Below are 18637 nucleotides of genomic sequence, written 5' to 3'. Positions count from 1 at the left end.
CAAAACGCAGGTCAAAGTGTCCACAAGGTGACAGAGTTACTCCATTGTCAACATCTCAAACCCTGTAGACATTTAACTATAAAAATGTCAGAGAGAGCTCTCTCCCGGTGATAAAGAGCGGCTACACAGTGCAACTTACAATGGGGCAACTGCAGCGGCAGAGATGCGCTTTTGTAAGGTGTGCAGTGTAGATGTAGCTTTATATCCTGGAACCAACATGGCGACAACTACACTGCATATTTCCCTTCCTTGTCTCACAAGTCACATATCAAGTTTCATAACATAGTTGTTACACCCTGCATAGCCTTCAATAATTGCCTCATCTACAATCAAGCCATGAGTAGATCTGTTGAGCATTTATTGAGTTTAGATACTTTGCTTACTGGGGAAAAAAATCTACTGTAGAGAGATGATAAAGGTAACAAAGATAAAAAATGATCTAGCAAAGAATAAAAATGTGAAACTGAAAAAATATGGAACCGAAGAAGCCCTTTAAAGAAACACAAAGTAATTCCAAAATGAAGTATTTTATGTCAAGTAAATTGATTGGGGGCTACCCACAACCACTAAAATAGTAGATTCATATAAATAGATTTGTTTTCTACTCCACAAGATGTTCAAAATCAAATCTTAACAACATAGTCAGTTTTGTGTTTTTGAAAAACATAAATAAGGACTTCACTCCTTTTTTCACTCTATGGGTGGGTGGCATTCAGGATGGGTGGAGGTGAAGTTCAAAGGGAGCTTGCCTATTCCTCAAGATGAACCATTCCTGCCATCTGTTCTCAGTTGCTCTGAACTGCTGAAAACTGATCTGCCCTTGTTTTGTTGCCTCTTCCTTGTTTGAATCCAAGATTTTTCAGTGATGACAGTTTCCCAAATGGTTTAATCCATGTCAGAAGCATTGGGGGAAAAACTACTACAAACCACTGCCTGATGATGCTCATATTTGAACAACTCTGTGATGTGGTTATCATTGAAAATGGCCATGTGTTTGGCATTAGAAAATTAAAACAGGTGCAGGGAAGGTTTATGAATGAAGGGCTAAAGGTTAAAAGCAAAAAACCACAGTTATTTTATTTAATGCTCTCCCCTTTTACCACAAAGAAGTTGAAAAAAAGCTAAATCTTTAGAAAAACTTTCCTTTGTACAGCACTACTTTTCTGTTAATATATTTCCATACTCTAAATGAAAAGGCCTCACTTTTAATTGAGCTTCACAGTCCAACTAAGAAGAAAACACATTTAAGCCTCCTGGTTAATAGTAAGCATATGGTGATTGTGAAATACTTTCTATAACCTTTCAAGTTAAAAATAGCCCACAGTACAGTACCATTAGCAAAAGGGACTGGATCCCCCACTGTGTGGTTTGCAGGAGACTTTGCAATTTCAACAGAATCACTTGTTGAGTGTTTTACAGAGGCTCTTAGTGTGAATTCCTGCTATCTGCAGTTCACAATATTACTCAGCTGACATAAGTGTGCTTCTGATTAATTATTATTATTATTATTTTCTATTCTACCTTTAATGAAACCCTGTCTTACCATGTCCTGGCACAACTGGTGGTTTTGAATACTGCCAATCCAAAGGACTAGGCAAGGCAGGAAAAGTGACGTCTACACAAGCCTGCTCAGTGTGATTGAGTATCGAGTTGGACTAGTAGTTGTTGATAGGGAGCAGCTTTTCAGATTAATTCCCTCATTAGTCATGGAAGTGTTGCCACCCAGCCTTGCTCTTCCTCATGTCTAGGCCAAAGATTTTTTTTTTTTCTACTGATTGTCTTTAGGATTAGCCTTCATGTACATATAAAGTTAAGACATTTCTAAGTTTTATTGTTCTTATAAACACATCCACTATCAAAGGGCGGGAGGACTAATTGTTTGCAGATGATGGCCCTATCCTTTCCAACTCTGGCTAATAGATTTGGAGTTCTATGCAGTTTTAAGTATTTATGGGTAGTTTACTGAATTACGTACTGTGCTTTAATCTTACAACAATGTAGTTTATATATTTAAAATTAAGTATGTGTAAATCTTTTTTTGTTTTGCATTTTTTAAACATGTCATGGAATTTGCTTTCCCCCAACTTGGTCCACTGGCTCTAGAGAAATTAACTTTCTGGACAATGTGCAAGGCCCATCTTTTTACTTATGAATTTGGGGAAGGAGTGCTGAATGGGGGCAATTTGTTTAATTATATTTACTGTTTTTGTCTGATGCTCACGTAATTATTATGGTGAGCTGAGCAGCTTGCTACAAAATACAAGGTATTTATTTTATAGAGACAGTCTTTACACAAGAGAGCCCAGAGCATAGAGTAGACTGATATTTTATAAACTCAAAATAAATGAATAAAATATAACAACATCAATAGGACTACTAAGATTTGTTAAGACAAGCAGGATTTGGCATGTTAAGGTAAAATACATAAAATATGAATTTTAAAAAGGGGATGAGGGAAGAAAGACAAACATTTTATTAAAAAAAAGGCTATAAAGTACAAATGTGCAGATTTTTAAAAGTTAACCAAAAATCATCACATTTTCAAGGGTATTTATTTTAGTCAGATGAAAGTGGTGTTCTCAGATTTGAATACATTGCTTTGAAAAAAAATTGTATATGCAGAGTAGGTTTCACGCCCATCATTCTAGTCATATAATAAGAGTTCTGCTGTACTGTTTGTAAGGAGCATTACTGCATGGGGGTTGGGAGGGAGGGTATCACAAAACAATTATCATGGGGTTACTTAGCAAAAGAGTCAATTCTTTTTTGGGCCAGGATGTTTACAGGACACATTTCAAGCTACCCACCAATTCACAATGCATTTTCAAACTTCTCAGAGAAGACACAAAAAATAAAAGCACGCCATGTAGAGCGCACACACACAAACCCAGGGTTTGGAAACCCACAAAACCCACAAAAAAAATAATTCAAAATGAATCTTAGATGCAATAAATGAACAGGTTCACAGCTTTCTCTCTTTCAGTGCTCAAACATGGTAGCATTCAGATATTTATTCCAGTACCACAATGTCATCTTAAAAACCAAAGATCTCACTACATGCAAGACATAATTAAAAGTGACCATTTCCTCTTAATTATTCACGTAACATATTCTAAAGAAAAAATTACTAGAACAGCATTCAATAATAAACGTCCAAAAATAATGTGGAATCAAAACTGGAGTAAAAAGCAGGTGGATCTAACATATGCAAACTACCATTATGATAACAAAATATTTTGTTTTTTTCCTTTGATATAACATGAAAAGACCTGGACACAAAACATCTCCTATCATCTCACAAAATGCCAGCCATTTCTGATGAAGGATAATAAAAGAAACATAGTTGAGAAAAACAGGATTTACACCAGCTAAGGTTCTAGACATCACTGGTTAACAATCAATATCTTATTTATTATAGTGTCATTAAGAAATGCCCCCGCCACCAAACAAGGGGTGAGATTTTCTGTTGGACCAGCAGGAGATGGACACGGTAGGGCTCTTTTCAGGGTCTGGAGGGTGGGGACACATAGAAAGTGTGCCTTCCTAGGCACACAGGAAAAGCATGAACAGGGGTAGGTGATTGTGACCCAAGGACCTCTTGATGGCAACTGGCAGAGGGAACAGGGGTGCATAAAGGTTATAGGCATCCCTGGGTCTGGTATTTACATTCTAGTTCACCAAAGAGTGTCATGGAAGATTTCTCCTGAAAGCCTGTGTCACAGTGGTCATCAAAATTTTTGAGAAATGTATGCATGGATAATATGTACGGAGATTATGTATATATACACACACATACATATACTTATATAAGGCAGGTCATGCACAGGTAACGTGCCTTGAGACAGACTCCACTAGAATAGGAGGTAGGAGACATTTATCTCCCTAGCCAACCATTGTGTATTGTGTCTTACAATAGAAAACAATTAGCATACTGAATCAAATGCTAATGAAGAAACTGAGGAGACTTCAGAAGGAAAATTAACAGGAATAGGTAAACAGCAAGGTGAAAATCCTGTTTTATAAGTGAAGAAATAAAGGACTGGTCTGATATATCTGGGGTGCAGAAAGATGCTTTGGCATCCTTGATTCTATCCTTCATCTGGGAAGGCAAGTAGCCAGTGGGCTAATCTCATGAAAAGAGTCTCAGCCATCCTGAAAAATGCTCTGAGAAAGACTTTGAGGTAAATAGTACCTTATTAGACAAGAGGACATCTTCTTAGTTGAGTTTAGGCTCTAAAATGTATGTTCTGATATTATATGTCACCCTTTGTTTCCAATGTTTCTGTTTGCTATCATTTGACTCTCTGTTCTTTGTTAAATAAACTTAGTCTTGTTTTCACTATACACATATGTAAGTGTTGTGTGTTAAGCAGAGATGGGGTCTAAGGTATAACTAGTAAGTTGTACTGCACTGTTCCTTTGTGAGCAGGTGTAATAATTCTGTGAGTGTTCAGTGGATAAGGAGCTGGACACCATGGGGTGACACTCAGAGGACTCAGAGGTTGGAGTGTGCCTATCGTTCGCCTGCATGAGGGATAGCAGAGTCCACGTGGCCTGAGAGGGGAGCGCTTGTGTTGCCCGTGACTGGGACAGTTAGGGAGCTGACCCCTGGAAGGTACAGACAAGGCTTCCCCAAGTTAAGCAGAGGTGGTAGCAAGGTGCCTGAGTACCCCTGGGCAGTATCACAGTGATACCTCTCAAGCTCTGATTGACCTGTTCAGGGCAGGCAGGAGCAGCTGACGGGTTCATGCAGCTCCTCCCTCTGGGGGAATAAGAGGCCCTCTCCTGGATGTGAGCTACAAGCCAGCCCACAAAGCATGCACTCGCCCAAACTCACCCTGTTTTGTAGTTGCCTGGCTAGAAGCCCCTGGTCCTACCCAGATTGCCTTTTCAGGGTCAGGAAGAGGAAGGGATTTTCCCATTGCATAAAATAGGCCAATATCCAATAGAGTGGAAGGGGAGATTATTTGTTTGCTTTTTAAAACTCTCCCCGTGCCAGCCTGAGGACCTGTTTGGTTAGTTAGAATTTAAAATGGAAAATTATAAAAATGGTTCAACTAGCAGTCAGCATCCAGTGCTGGCAGGCTAAGTGTAAACACAAGCACAGCATCCAGGAAGCCAATGGCATCTAACCCAGTTGTTCTCAGGGCAGCGGGTAATTGAGTCTCACATAGACTGAGTCACCTCCATCTGCATTTCTCATCCCACACACAAATGGTTTGGGATTCCAGCTGAAGTGTCAAATTCCCAGTTACAGGCTATCCAGAGGTTAGGCATAGGATCAGCAAACTCAACTATCCCACACTGGACTCAAATAATTGCCTGATAGCTCGAGGGCAAAGGGGTAAGGTAGAGGAGACAGTTGCCCTCCCACGCACCCCAGTATGTTATTTTAATGAATAAAATTTGCAGCCTGCTACTTTTATCTCACACACCATGTCTGTATCATCTGATGCATGGCCTGATCGATGAAAATTGAATACTGTAACCTCCCACAAACAAAACAACAACACGAGAACAGAACTGTGGGATATTTAGGCTGAAGTAATGTACATGTTTTATGGATCTCAAACTCTTAGCTGAAGGTTTGGAAGTTTAACCCTCGGAATATTTTCAAATTGCTAGTCTAGCAGCTTCTTAGGCTGACAGAGCATAATAGAATGCACAGTATTTGCCTAGTCTCCAAGTTGCTAACATGCATCAGTGAAATAGAATAGGTACAGATGGAATGGCAAAGATGTCACAATAATATAGGTACAAGCATGTCATAAAAAGATTTCCCTGTTACAGTATTAAAGGATTTGGTTTTACAGTACAAGGAATAATGTGCCCCACATTGTACATAATAAGACTGTAAATTCCATCCAAAGGCTCTGGTGAAGATATCAGCGATAAGAGCAAAGCTTGAGTGCTTTGTTCATGACACCAGAATCCATTATACCCCTAATTTATGTTCATAGGAAGTGATACATTATTTAATACATTACATATTTTCAAAAATAATTCTTACAGCCTAGGTCTCTTGTCCACTTCCCACATCCCATGACACCTTTCTCCTTCAGCCTTCCAGTATATTCCAGATATCATTCCTCAGTTTCACAGGATAGTTTGGTGGGAGTTAGGGAAAGGAAGAAGGAAGCTGTTGATGTTTATGCTATACATAAATTTCCAAAAGCACATATTTTGCATGTACTGACATGAATTAACATAGAGTGGTCGCCCTTCAGAACACTGGCAAATTCTACTGAAGTCAAACAGATACAGTTACTAGAATCTGTATTATACTGTAATTTAACAGGACTAATCACACGGGTAAAATTAATAATGTGTAAGTGTTTGCAGGACCAAAGGAAATTAATTGACATTTTTAAGGGCTACCAATGTACAGTTTTTCTTTAAATATTGAGGGTGTAATTTTTTTCCTAAATTGTTGTAAAATAAATTATTTGCTTAGCACAAACTCAGTGACCTTGAAGTATATTGTCTTAAGCAAGGTTTCCAGCGTATCCATAGTTACACTGCTATACATATACTGTTTTTATTACATACCCTCTCTTCTTCAAAAGAACAGAGATTGCTGATCAAACCATCACTTATTTCACTAGAAAGAAATTTTTTTTTAGGATATTTAAAGATCCAGATACTTGAGAAGTATCTTACCTCTTTTTCGTGCATGCGAAACAGTGACTGTTCATCCCGAAAAGTGCTAATTTTTCCCAAGCCCATTTTGGGTGTCATCTATTGAATGAGAAAGATCATATTTAAATTTCAAAGCATTACCTTGAGGAGAATCATTCTCAAGTGAAAAATATAAAAGGCAACATGTAGTCTACCTCCATAAATCATCAAGGGAATATAACACCTACCAGAGACAGAGGTATGGGCTTCTCTCGCAAATATCTTGGATTTTCTAGCTGGAAAACAAGACATTATACAACAGCAGATTACTGATCATGTGACATAGCTTTTCATCATTATTTCTTATAAAATAACTTTTAAAAACTATAGCCAAATTTTACAAAAGTAGATGTAAATGCAAATATACTTTGTTAGCTTCCGTGGAGTTAATCTGGCTTTCCACCGGTTAAGCTGAGAGAAAAATTCAGCGTAGTGTTTTTTCCAAAAAATATAATTGACTACAATATGACTACACAAACAACGATCATACATGGAACTCATTGTAAAAAGAAAAATTCATTAAAAGTACTGTATAATTACAGTGGCCCTTTCAATCACAAACTTTAAGAACTGCATTTGAAACACTGTGCACAAACCACTTCCTCTATCAGACAGCTATATCTCACTTAATTTTCTCTAATTATGAGATTCAAACATCACATCACACAGAATGCATAACATCCAGGAAATGCTTTCAAGAATATAATCTGTCAAATGTGGTATGAAGATTTGAAATGAAAATGTGATTGCAATACACGTCTTACAACATTAAGTCCTTTATTTTTAGAGAAGATTAAACTGATCTATCAGGCATGGCAAATACGAAATATATCAAGAGTGCTTGCCACTTTTTTGAATTTAGAAATGAAAGAAGGAGGCTTAATCTCTCTGTAATTTCAATCTGACACAGTATTCTTCTTTCCTGTCCTAAAATATTATGTTGTATTCTTATGTGCTGCTGAAGAGTTGTCATATATCACCCCAGAGGTGGCTATAGTTCAAAGATGTGCAATGTCAGCATATTTTACACACACAGTAACGTTTTTAAACATTCTAGGTTCCATTTGGATGAAAGGTACTATATACATTCAAGATCATCATTATAGCCAAGCCGATAATTTAAAAAATTAAAGCCTTTTTCTAAATAACCCATCACTATTTACCTTGCAAGAATTTATTATAGCAGACCAACCAGACCTTCTTTTAAACAAAGTTTCCTGTATTATTTAATGTGCATCACTGTATTTCAGAAAGAAAAATCAAAGTTCAACTTTTTACAATGACCACATCCACTTATTAAAATAATGAGGACATTATTTCCTTGCTATCCATTTTCATCATAAAAACCATGATTATACATTTAAATAAGTGCAGTCAGGGCTTTCCAAAAATATTCCAGCATAATGGAATTGAAGGGACACCATCACCTTAAAAATTACCAATGAAACTACCGATTTATATTGGGTTGACAGCAGATATGAACAGACAAAGGTGAACAAAAGAGACCATCGTATCCTTGGTGTAGGGAAAGGCGATCAAATGAAATTAATGTGGTAGAGAAAGTGAGAGAAAACAAGGGAGAAAGAAAAGGAAAGCAGGAGGAGACTGAAGGATGAGGAGAAATGAAAAATGAGCAAGCACAGAAGTTAAAAAAAACGAAAACTTAATAGAAGGAGCAGGAGAGGGAAAGACAAAAGCTGCAGCTCCAGAGACAAACTTTGAAGCCATAATTTTCTGCTTCTTCATAATGTCTTGTCCCTATCCATAACCTCACCCTGCCAAATCCTCCCCACCAGCATGGATCTAGGATTGAGCAGAGAGCCCTCCATAGATTCCAAGGGATAAGGCACTCTTGGCCCCATAGCTATTGGGGGGGGGGGGGCTGAACCTACATACTGTAAGCTTCAGTTAACCTCAAGGAAAGTTATGAGGAAACTAGGAATGCAGGATCAGGCTTCAAGGGTGTAAGTGCTTTTTAAACGTCCCACACTTTTCACATAAATTGTAAACAATTTTTCTTAGCTTTTTAAAGATAAAAGTTGTTAAAGATTTACAACCAATTGACATAATTTATTTGGGCATGAAACACAGTAATTTTCAGCCTTGCTTAATTTCAGCATCACTTTGAATAAGGAAGGTATATGCTAGTTGTTTACAAAAGGAGGGGGGGGGGAAATGTGGCTCTAATACGTTCTATGGCCTAAGTCTTACATTTTCTGATTTTGTAACAGCAGCCAGATGTGCTTTGAAGTTAAATGTTCCCACTTTGTTACTTGTTGTGGATTAAACCCACTTAAAATGATCTGTAAACATTTAATGCCTCAACATTCATTCCTTTCATGCTAGTCTTCTGCAAAACTTCTTGTTCTCAAAATTAGACCACATTAAAGGAGGAATATCACAGTGAAGAGTGCCCCAAAAAGGGGGCGGGGGGACTTGTATTTGTGAGAAACATGCAAATTTAAAAATAAGAAGTCAAAGGTCGAAGACAAATCAAACCACATATGTAGGATGTAGAAGGTTTGCCATGTGTCGAATAGTAAATCACATGACAATTTTTTTGGCTATGAAGCAAGTAAAATACATCTTTACTTGACATACAGTTTAACTCTCATTTGCAAATACCCTTAGTACAAACTGACTTTTCAAACATTTTTTTGTAGAAAAGATTTTGGATTCTTCTGTTCTGCCCATTAGTCAGTCAAACAATTATACAGGCAACAGAGCACGTTTTGTTTTGTGAAATTTAGTTTGGTCACCTTAAAACACTTGAGCCCCCAAGTTTAAAAAACACTCAGAACAAAGAGGGGGAAAAAACTATGGAAACTATCCCCCTTTCTCAAAATTAGTAGAGCTGTGGGGCAGGGCAGAAAATCAGCACATCAGCAAGAAAGAGCAATTCAGTCAAACTGTCAAATTTCAGCTGGATTTTCCATAACACTTTCAGCTCTATATCCACTAATACCTATAATTTAAAGCAACCGATACATGCTTCAGGAAAAATGTCAACCCACAACACACTTGATTCGAAAAGTTGTTTTCTGTTTGATCAGCTGATAAAGATAATCCACTTTACCTTGTTGTGCGCTATCACACTCCAGTTTATAACCTTTAAAAAGATATGTTCTGTATTTCACTGGGTATTGAAATTACTTTTTATACTTCTATAAACAAAAGACACGTTAAATCGGGTAAAAACTTTTCATGGCATGTTTCATCCATTTACTAAAATGTGTTTTTACACCTCTTAATATAGCAGTGACCTACTACATATGGGCCTGAACCAAAGCCGCTCAACATAAATTTTTTTTTAAAAAAGGCTTCCACTCACTAATTCAGGCTCCAATTACCTTATACAAACCAACATTTTTGTTCTAATCTGGACACTGTTGTCAAAAGGTATCAGCGATACTGTGAAACCTTACTCATCCACTTTAAGTCATTAATATGACAATTAGAACAGAGAACCATAGCTGCAAATAAACCCCACATAAAACCAGCGGACACTGTTCAATGTTTTTGCTAAATATTTGTATACCAACATGTATATAAATGATTACATATTTATTTTTATTTTTTACTTCCTATGGCAAGATACTGTTGTAAAAAAAAAACAGTACATATTTAATTTGGGTTTTGCTCTGGAATTTCTATTTAATGCCTGGAATATTACCCCACCCTAGATGGTCATGCAGGACAGTAAAGTGAAGTAAGCACACATGTGTACACACATACTGCATTACCGCAAGCTTATGCATCCAGTAGTCCTCCACTTCCCACTACCTCAGGCAGGTGGGTAGGGAGGGGAAAGACAGGGGAAGCCAGTGGATGGAACCAAGGCTCCGTCCCTGTAATGCATTAGCCAACAAAGTGGAGCTGGCATGGTGGAGGAATTAAACTGCACTAAGGAGACTGCCCGCAAAAGCAAAGAGGAAGCAGGAAAGGAAATGTGATTCTGAGCATCAGCTCCTTCCACAGGGCTTCTCCTGGTTAGGCACAGCTGCACACCATTCCTTATACGAAGTTTAGCATGAGGCTCAATCTAACCCTAAATATATAAAATTATAACCAGGGTCCCTATTCCTTTTAAACAGCAAATATCACAGAAATGGCTACATATCAGGACTCAATCTTCCCGCTCCTCCCCTGCATCATATTTTGTTCTTTGGAAGCCACTTATTAAGGAATACTTTGAAAACTAAAATAATACAGGACTTATTGCAGTTCAATACTAGAATTGAAAGGCAACTTTTAAGATTTAGGAAAAAAACATTTGAATCAGCAAGCTTGCTGCACATTTCCCTGTAAGCTTCTTCAAAGAGAAAAATATGTTTGGTTTTCAAAACAAGGATGGAAAAACACACATGAAAGAGTTAAGAACACTTACGATTTTGAAATGGTAAACAACTAAACTGAACCTTGACCTGAGTTCTTACTTTAATCTAACAAACCCAGTCAGCCAGCATGTTTGCTACAGAAACAAATGCTGAATAGTTTTAGGAAATTTAAGTATGGACATTCTTATCTAACATTGTGATTTGTAGTGAAGTACACTCTAAGATTGCTGCTGCACTCTTGGAGGAAGGACATTAAAGGACTTGAAAACTGTTTGTCAGCATGAAAGTTGAATTTATTTTTTGAAGGCACACCACCACTTGGAGTTCACTGTGGGAAAGTTTTTACAGTGGTGCTGCCCTCCAACATCACAATATATACAGTAGGTATGTTTACAATAAGCAACAGAGAGAAGCTACAAAAAACAAACAAAAGAAAGGACGTGACTTGTACAGAAACAGTCGAGTTTAACTGGAATAGAGAGACAAGAAGGAAGATCTGAGCCAAGTACCCAAGAAACTTCCGGCATACATTGCACTACTGCTGAAGCCACCCAAGAATTTGCCATAATTTTATCTACTTTAAACCTGTAGGACAGCTATATTCCTTCTGGACAAAGATAGATAGATTTTTGATGCACAGATCTCCTTTGGCAGCCAGTCAATGCTGCCCCTCTACCACAGCCAGAAGGGTCTCTAGAGAAAGAAATACACAGTGCCCTAGCCCCCAAACTCCCAGGACTAAGCGCATTCAGCCCAAATTACTCCTTCTAGAAAAGAGGGTGCAAGTGCAATGGACTTGAACGGAAATTGTGTCCACATTCGGCAGGGCTGACTTTGGTCCACTGTTTCTACAGTCCTGCCCAGATGGAAAGCAAGAGATTATGGATCAGGTTTCACAGAAGAACGATCAGACTAAAGGTCCATCTAGCCCAGTATGCTGTCTTCCGACAGTGGCCAATGCCAGATGCCCGAGGGAAGAAACAGAACCATCAAGTGATCCATCCCCTGTCGCTCATTCCCAACCTCTGGCAGACAGAGGTTAGGGACCACAATCTCTGCCCATCCTGGCTAATAGCCATTGATGGACCTTTAGATTTTCAAAATTGATTTTGAGTCCCAATTTCATACACCTTAAAGGAGCATAATTTTCAGAAAATGCAGAGCTCCCACTTCTGAAAACAAGGACACTTTCAGACATCTCCATTTGGGCACTCAAAACCTGGGACAACCAAAACCACTACTTATTTTTGAAAATCTTGCCCAGATTTTTGAAAATATGAAGAAATAAAAAATATATTGAAGTAAAGAAATTATTAAACATTAGTCCAGCTATTACAGAATTTAATGGATGGTTCTCATATCAGAGGACTTCATTTTACTGATCAGACTAGGCACTTTATAATGTGGTTTTACACATGCTGTAAAGCAGCAAGAACATTTCATTTTAGATGGGTTTTCTGAAAGAATCAATTCACTAACATTTTAGCATAAATTTGAAAAGAAAATTATGTTAATCACTTAATTATCATACCTATTGTATTCTATATACATAGTACAATAATTATATTTATAATTATTTCAAATATAAAACAATTAGACTAGTCCACTACTCTAAATGCTGCCCCACTAGGAACACCTGTTTAATTATGAGCTCTATAAGCATTGCAGAGAAACACATTTATCCCCAGGAAGAATGAAAAGCCTCACATCCCTTTCCAGCTAATTACTTTGAGGAACCCAGGAAATAGTCTTGCTGGACTCAAGCAATTTATGTTTAGTTTCTCCAAGAAGAAAAAAAATTAAGCAGTGGATCCTAAGTCATTTTTCTATCCCTTTCTTCCACCGTCCAACCTAAGAAAATGTAATGTAAATCACTGACCAAAGAATTTCTTAGGCAGTCCTTTTTAATTCTTTATTATAAGAGAATCTTACACGAGAAACTCTTTGGGATGAGACTTAAAATCAAGGTCCTGAGCACTTTTTATTAAAGATCCCATGGCATAGTACGTTTGATAAACGTTGGGAGTTAATCCATTTTTAGTTGGATAAATTCCAATGCAAAAAAAATAATCAAAGCATACCTTGCCTCACTAAAATTCTCTTCCAATTTCAATTGGATACAATATTTGTGTGCATTTCCTTTCCTGAACTATTGCGTTGTATTTCCATCACACATCAAAGAGCCACCATAGCATACTTCAGAACTGGCTCCACTCAGTGGTAGATGAAATGCTATCTCAGGGATATGGTGAAGCCTATTTCAGTGTTTACAAATTGCCTTCGGGGCTCTGGATGAAAGAAGTTACAAAAGTATCCATTTGTTAATACTAGTTCAGTTATACTGTATAAATATTATTTCTCACATTGATGTTTTATTGTCCATATAGATTCTCTCACACAGGAATTCTTTTCACTCTAGAAAGTTAACCAACAACTTTGCTTACATCAGAGAAAAGGAATAAAAAATTTCCAAAGGTAATATAAACAGTTACATTTAATTTAAAGGAAAAGAAGTTTGCTTCATAAATTATTTTACTCTCAATCGATAAGCAATTTTTTTAAAACAAAACTAAAAACAAGGTCTGATCACTCGCAATGTATATTAAAATTTGTGATAGAATACCTACGGTCTTTAGGCTGCTGTATACTCTAGAATTAAAAAAAAATATTTTTAACAGATTCTAAATTAAATTACAAATATGACAAAACGAGTTCAAAGTAGCTGCAACATAATTGGAGATTTGAACTCAACTAATCTTACAGAAGGAAAACTTTTTTCCTTCAAAACAGCAATACAGTAGATTTTTTTTTCTGCATGACTAATTCAACTTCAAGGCAGCAAAACTTAATCAAGGACAGTCCCATATCAATTTAGATAAAACTCAATAAAGGCTCAGAAAGAGACTATTATAATGTATTTAAAAGTCATCTTACATTAGTGTTCCATTTATGAAAGGCAAAATTTATCAAGATCAAAAGCCTACTTTTCAAATGTGTCCAAACATGACTAGAATCTAAAGAGCTAAAATAATTTAATGTGTGATAGGGATATTCAAGTATGCTCTAAGACAAATGGGGCAATAGTGTTACTAGCAAGAAGCAACAAAACGGTTATGCTCAGCAATGTGACACTTTTTGACACAATAGATGTTTAAATATTTTTCTTGTAGAGGAAGACATTGTTGATATCATAAAGATACTTTGAAGCTTTCATATCATAATACTTGTTAAGCATTAATCTCTCCATTTGGTTCAGAAATCATAAACACTGACTTCCCTAAACAAAGCATTTCATGATAGTTCTGATAAGAAGCAATATTCTGCAATAAAAATACATAATCACACGTTAAAAAATAAAAGTAGAGTCAATCAGGCCCATGAATCAAAAAACATACACGACAATATTTGGAAGCAGTGTTAAATTTGAGATCTGACCTTATAAATGTACTATTGCAAAACACATTCTAAATTCCATATTCTTCCCATATAACTAGACACAACAAATAAAAAGGCAAATCTGCTAAAACTGTACTAACACTCAAAAATCTAGATAAGAATTCAGACTACCAGATTAGACTTGACTTAACCAGAAACAAGAAGTTACAAGCACTTAGCAGCTCAGCATCAGGCCTTTATTTATTGATCTTATTTTTACATATACTCAGAACTTATATGTTGATAAGACAGAGATGAGGATACTTTCCTTATACTGTCAATGATTCCTCCTTGGAAAAATCAGACCTCAGGCCCATTGTGAATGGACTCTCAGAAAACAGCTGCATCAGATAAGGCCATTTTCCTTCTCTGAAGCAATTCTCACACCACAGTGATCCATTTCTTTACAGTCTCAAGATTACTGCAGGATGCGCAACCTGGCGGTACTTTCAAAAAGGGGTAGAATGCAAGTAACTTGGACTGTTAATGGGGAAAGCTGTTAGACATGCCACACCAGCACTTACTTTGTGCTCCATTCCTGCTTCCTATTCACTTTCCTGTGCAGTCTAAGGTGTTCGTTATGTTCTGCAAAACCATAAATGGTCTGGGTGCCAGTTACTTAAGGGATAACGTGTGTGTGTGTGTGTGTGTGTGTGTGTGTGTGTGTGTGTGTGTGTGTGTGTGTGTGTGTGTGTGTGTGTGTGTGTGTGTGTGTGTGTGTGTACGCGCTGAAATGGGAATTATTTTCTGGGTCATTCTCTATGTCAGCTCATTAAGTTAAACTCTTTGTGGGAAGCAGCAGGGTGCTTTCTAACACCTCTGAAACCTATTCCTTCAAGTGGTTTGCAGGGCACAGTATAAGATTTTGCTTGTTGGTGCCTAGATGGCACAAAGATGGCAGCAGTGGAAATAGGAATCTTTTCATTTCAGTCCTCCCAAGAACTGAGCATGTTCCTCTGTGGAAAAGAGAACATGCTCAGGATCAGAACTCTGATCTCTCAGTATAATGCCACAAAGCAAGCATGCTGGCCCTGGGTAGTAGCATTTATACAAACACAGATGACTGGGAGTTACTCTATTTGTAAATTGACCTGATAAAGGAAGAATAATATTCAAACTTCTCTAAAAGAAATATTGAGCATACGGAAATGCATTTCATAAAGTATTTGGAAGTATTTTTTATCAAGGTAATTCAAGGTGAAGGAAGATTTAGAATAGGAAATACACTATGTACACTAAAGCAAAAGTTATTGTTTTTTTGGAAAGCTTCCAGCAGTCTCACTCTTCTTCTCAAGCTACAATTGCAAGCCAAAACATATTGCCAGCTCTCGCAAGCCAATGATTTCTTGCTTTCCTCCCACTAGACATTTAAGAATACACACTGGTGTCCATTATGCTTCCTGACTGCCACCCCATGAGAGTGATTTAAATCTGCTTTGGTACTGAAGTGCCATAAAGCACTCTTGACTTGTGGATCTATCTTAAAGAGAGACATTCAGAGAAAGATTATTTCAGAGGACATATAAATTTAAGCGCATCGAATACTGTAATATTTATTTATTTAGGCCCTACTTAAAACCCCATAAGAATGAGAAAAAGAAAAAGCAGGTCTTTATCCACCTGTAATTTCTCAAATGTTTTACAGAGGAGTATTATGGTTTTGAGTGAAGAAAATGTACACAATCTTTCAAGAGCCAATCGAAGGGAAATGTTAGATTTCACGAATAAACAGAATAAGACTTTGATTGTATATAGGGCCTCATATTCAGGGTATCCTTAAAACATGTAATAAAAGAATGACAGGGTACCAATAGTGCAATGGCTGTGTGGTCACATTCCTCAACTTGTGTGTACCACAGAATAGTTCTTTATTATCTTTATTTTTCTTTAAATAGAAATGGGGTATATTAGCCAATTACACCTTTGGAATCTATTTCATGTATGGAGCCATAAGAGCTGAAAAGAAGGAACCTGCATCATCCAAAAGATGGCATTTCCAGTACCGCAGCATCTTCTGTACTGCCCCACATGCCATGACTGCGAAAGAACAAATATGCTAATCTATTTGTGGAGAGATTAAATATGTTCTCATATATTAGAGTTGGAGAATGAGATTGTCTGGGCTTCATTATGTTGTTGTGTTTTCGTTTGTTTGTTTATTCTTCTTATGTTGCCAGGCCTAATGTTAGAAAGCCTGTATGCAACCATATGAAATAAGAAGTCTTTCAAATATCTTTTCTGAAACATGTATTATAATATTGAGCACTTCTACACACTTTATTTGTAAAATGCTTTTAAAATATATCAAATAATCCTCAGAACAGCCCTGAAAGGTAAATGTATTTAATGTAAGTGTAAAGTTGTATATACAATATCTGCCACTATTACTTCCTTTTGATAAGTCCTAGACCAATAATCCTCCATTTTACACTCAGAATTCCCAGAAATTCCCAGGGCTGCCCAGAGGATTCAGGGGGCTTGGGGCAAAGCAATTTTGGGGGCTCCTTCCATAAAAAAAAGTTGCAATACTATAGAATACTATATTCTCATGGGGGCCCCTGTGGGGCCCGTGGTAACTGCCCCACTTGCCCCCCACCCCAGGCAGCCCTGGAAATTCCTTTGCTTTGGTACCAATCTTATTGTGGGTGTTATAACTGAATCGGCATTAAGAGATCAGTTAGCATATCAAATTAAACAAACTTTCAAGGAAACATTCTGTCTTTAGCACTGTCCAAAAGATGACCGGTCAGTTAATAAGAATTTCCAGTTCCCCACCACAAAGAAAAGATTATTAGATTATATTCCTACAGGTTTATGTGGAGGAAATATTTAGTTTCCTACGCCACGCCTAGAGGTAAAAAAACTACATTTTGCCCCTAGTTAATATCAGAAATTATAATTATAACTAGGGCTGTCAAGCAATTAAAAAAATTTATCGCGCAATTAAAAAATTAATCGCAATTAATCACACTGTTAAACAATAATGGAATACCATTTATTTAAATATTTTTGGATGTTTTCTACATTTTCAAATATATTGATTTCAATTACACCACAGAATACAAAGTGTACAGTGCTCACTTAATAGTTATTTTTTATTATAAGTATTTGCACTGTAAAAACCAAAAGAAATAGTATTTTGCAATTCACCTCATACAAGTACTATAGTGCAATCTCTTTATCCTGAAAGTTGAACTTACGAATGTAGAATTATGTACAAAATAAACTGCATTCAAAAATAAAAAATGTAAAATTTTAGAGCCTGCAAGTCCATTCAGTCCTACTTCTTGTTCAGCCAATAGTTAAAACAAACAAGTTTGTTCACATTTACAGGAGATAATGCTGCCCACTTCTTGTTAACGTCACCTGAAAGTGAGAACAGGCATTCTCATGGCACTGTCATAACCGGCGTCACAAGGTATTTATGTGCCAAATGTGCTAAAGATTCATATGTTCCTTCATGCTTCAACCACCATTCAAGGGCACCTGCATCCATGCTGATCATGGGTTCTACTCGATAACAATCCAAAGCAGTGTGGACCAACGCATGTTGATTTTCATTATCTGAGTCAGATGTCACTAGCAGAAGGTTGATTTTCTTCTTTGGTGGTTCAGGTTCTGAAGTTTCCGCATCGGAGTGTTGCTCTTTTAAGATTTCTGAAAGCATGCTCCACACCCCATCCCAATCAGATTTTGGAAGGCACCTGAGATTCTTAAATCTTGGGTCGAGTGCTATAGCTATCTGTAGAAACCTCACATTGGTACCTTCTTTGCGTTTTGTCAAATCTGCAGTGAAAGTGTTCCTAAAATGAATACATGTCCTGGGTCTTCATCCGAGACGACTACAACATGAAATATATGGCAGAATGCAGGTAAAAGAGAACAGGGGGACAAACAATTCTCCCCCCAGGGAGTTCAGTCACAAATTTAATTAACGCATTATTTTTAACGAGTCTCATCAGCATGGAAACATGTCCTCTGGAATGGTGGCCGGAGGAAAAAAGGGCCAAATGAATGTTTAGCATATCTGGCACATAAATACCTTGCAATGCCGGCTACAAAAGTAGGAGCATTGCCAGCAGATCGAGGGAAGTGATTATTCCCCTCTATTCAGCACTGGTGAGGCCACATCTGGAGTACTGCGTCCAGTTTTGGGCTCCCCACTACAGAAAGGATGTGGACAAATT

At 37.2% G+C, this 18637-nt stretch overlaps 1 protein-coding gene across 4 annotated transcripts in view; it reads right to left on the bottom strand.

Moving 5' to 3' along the window:
* Positions 1–18637, bottom strand: part of CEP112 (centrosomal protein 112) — a 290713-nt gene that overhangs the window by 246737 nt on the left and 25339 nt on the right. For all 4 annotated transcript variants that reach the window (XM_034789933.1, XM_034789932.1, XM_034789931.1 and 1 more), the window contains exons 7-8: positions 6867–6914; positions 6661–6738 (exon numbers count right to left, since the gene is read on the bottom strand). In XM_034789933.1, coding sequence (XP_034645824.1) covers positions 6661–6738; positions 6867–6914 — 126 coding nt within the window. The remainder of the gene's footprint in view (positions 1–6660; positions 6739–6866; positions 6915–18637) is intronic.

Source organism: Trachemys scripta, chromosome 14 (assembly GCF_013100865.1).
Source record: "Trachemys scripta elegans isolate TJP31775 chromosome 14, CAS_Tse_1.0, whole genome shotgun sequence".
NCBI lineage: Eukaryota > Metazoa > Chordata > Testudines > Emydidae > Trachemys > Trachemys scripta.
Note: the sequence above shows the minus strand (reverse complement) of the source record. Positions and strands in the feature narration are given on the sequence as shown.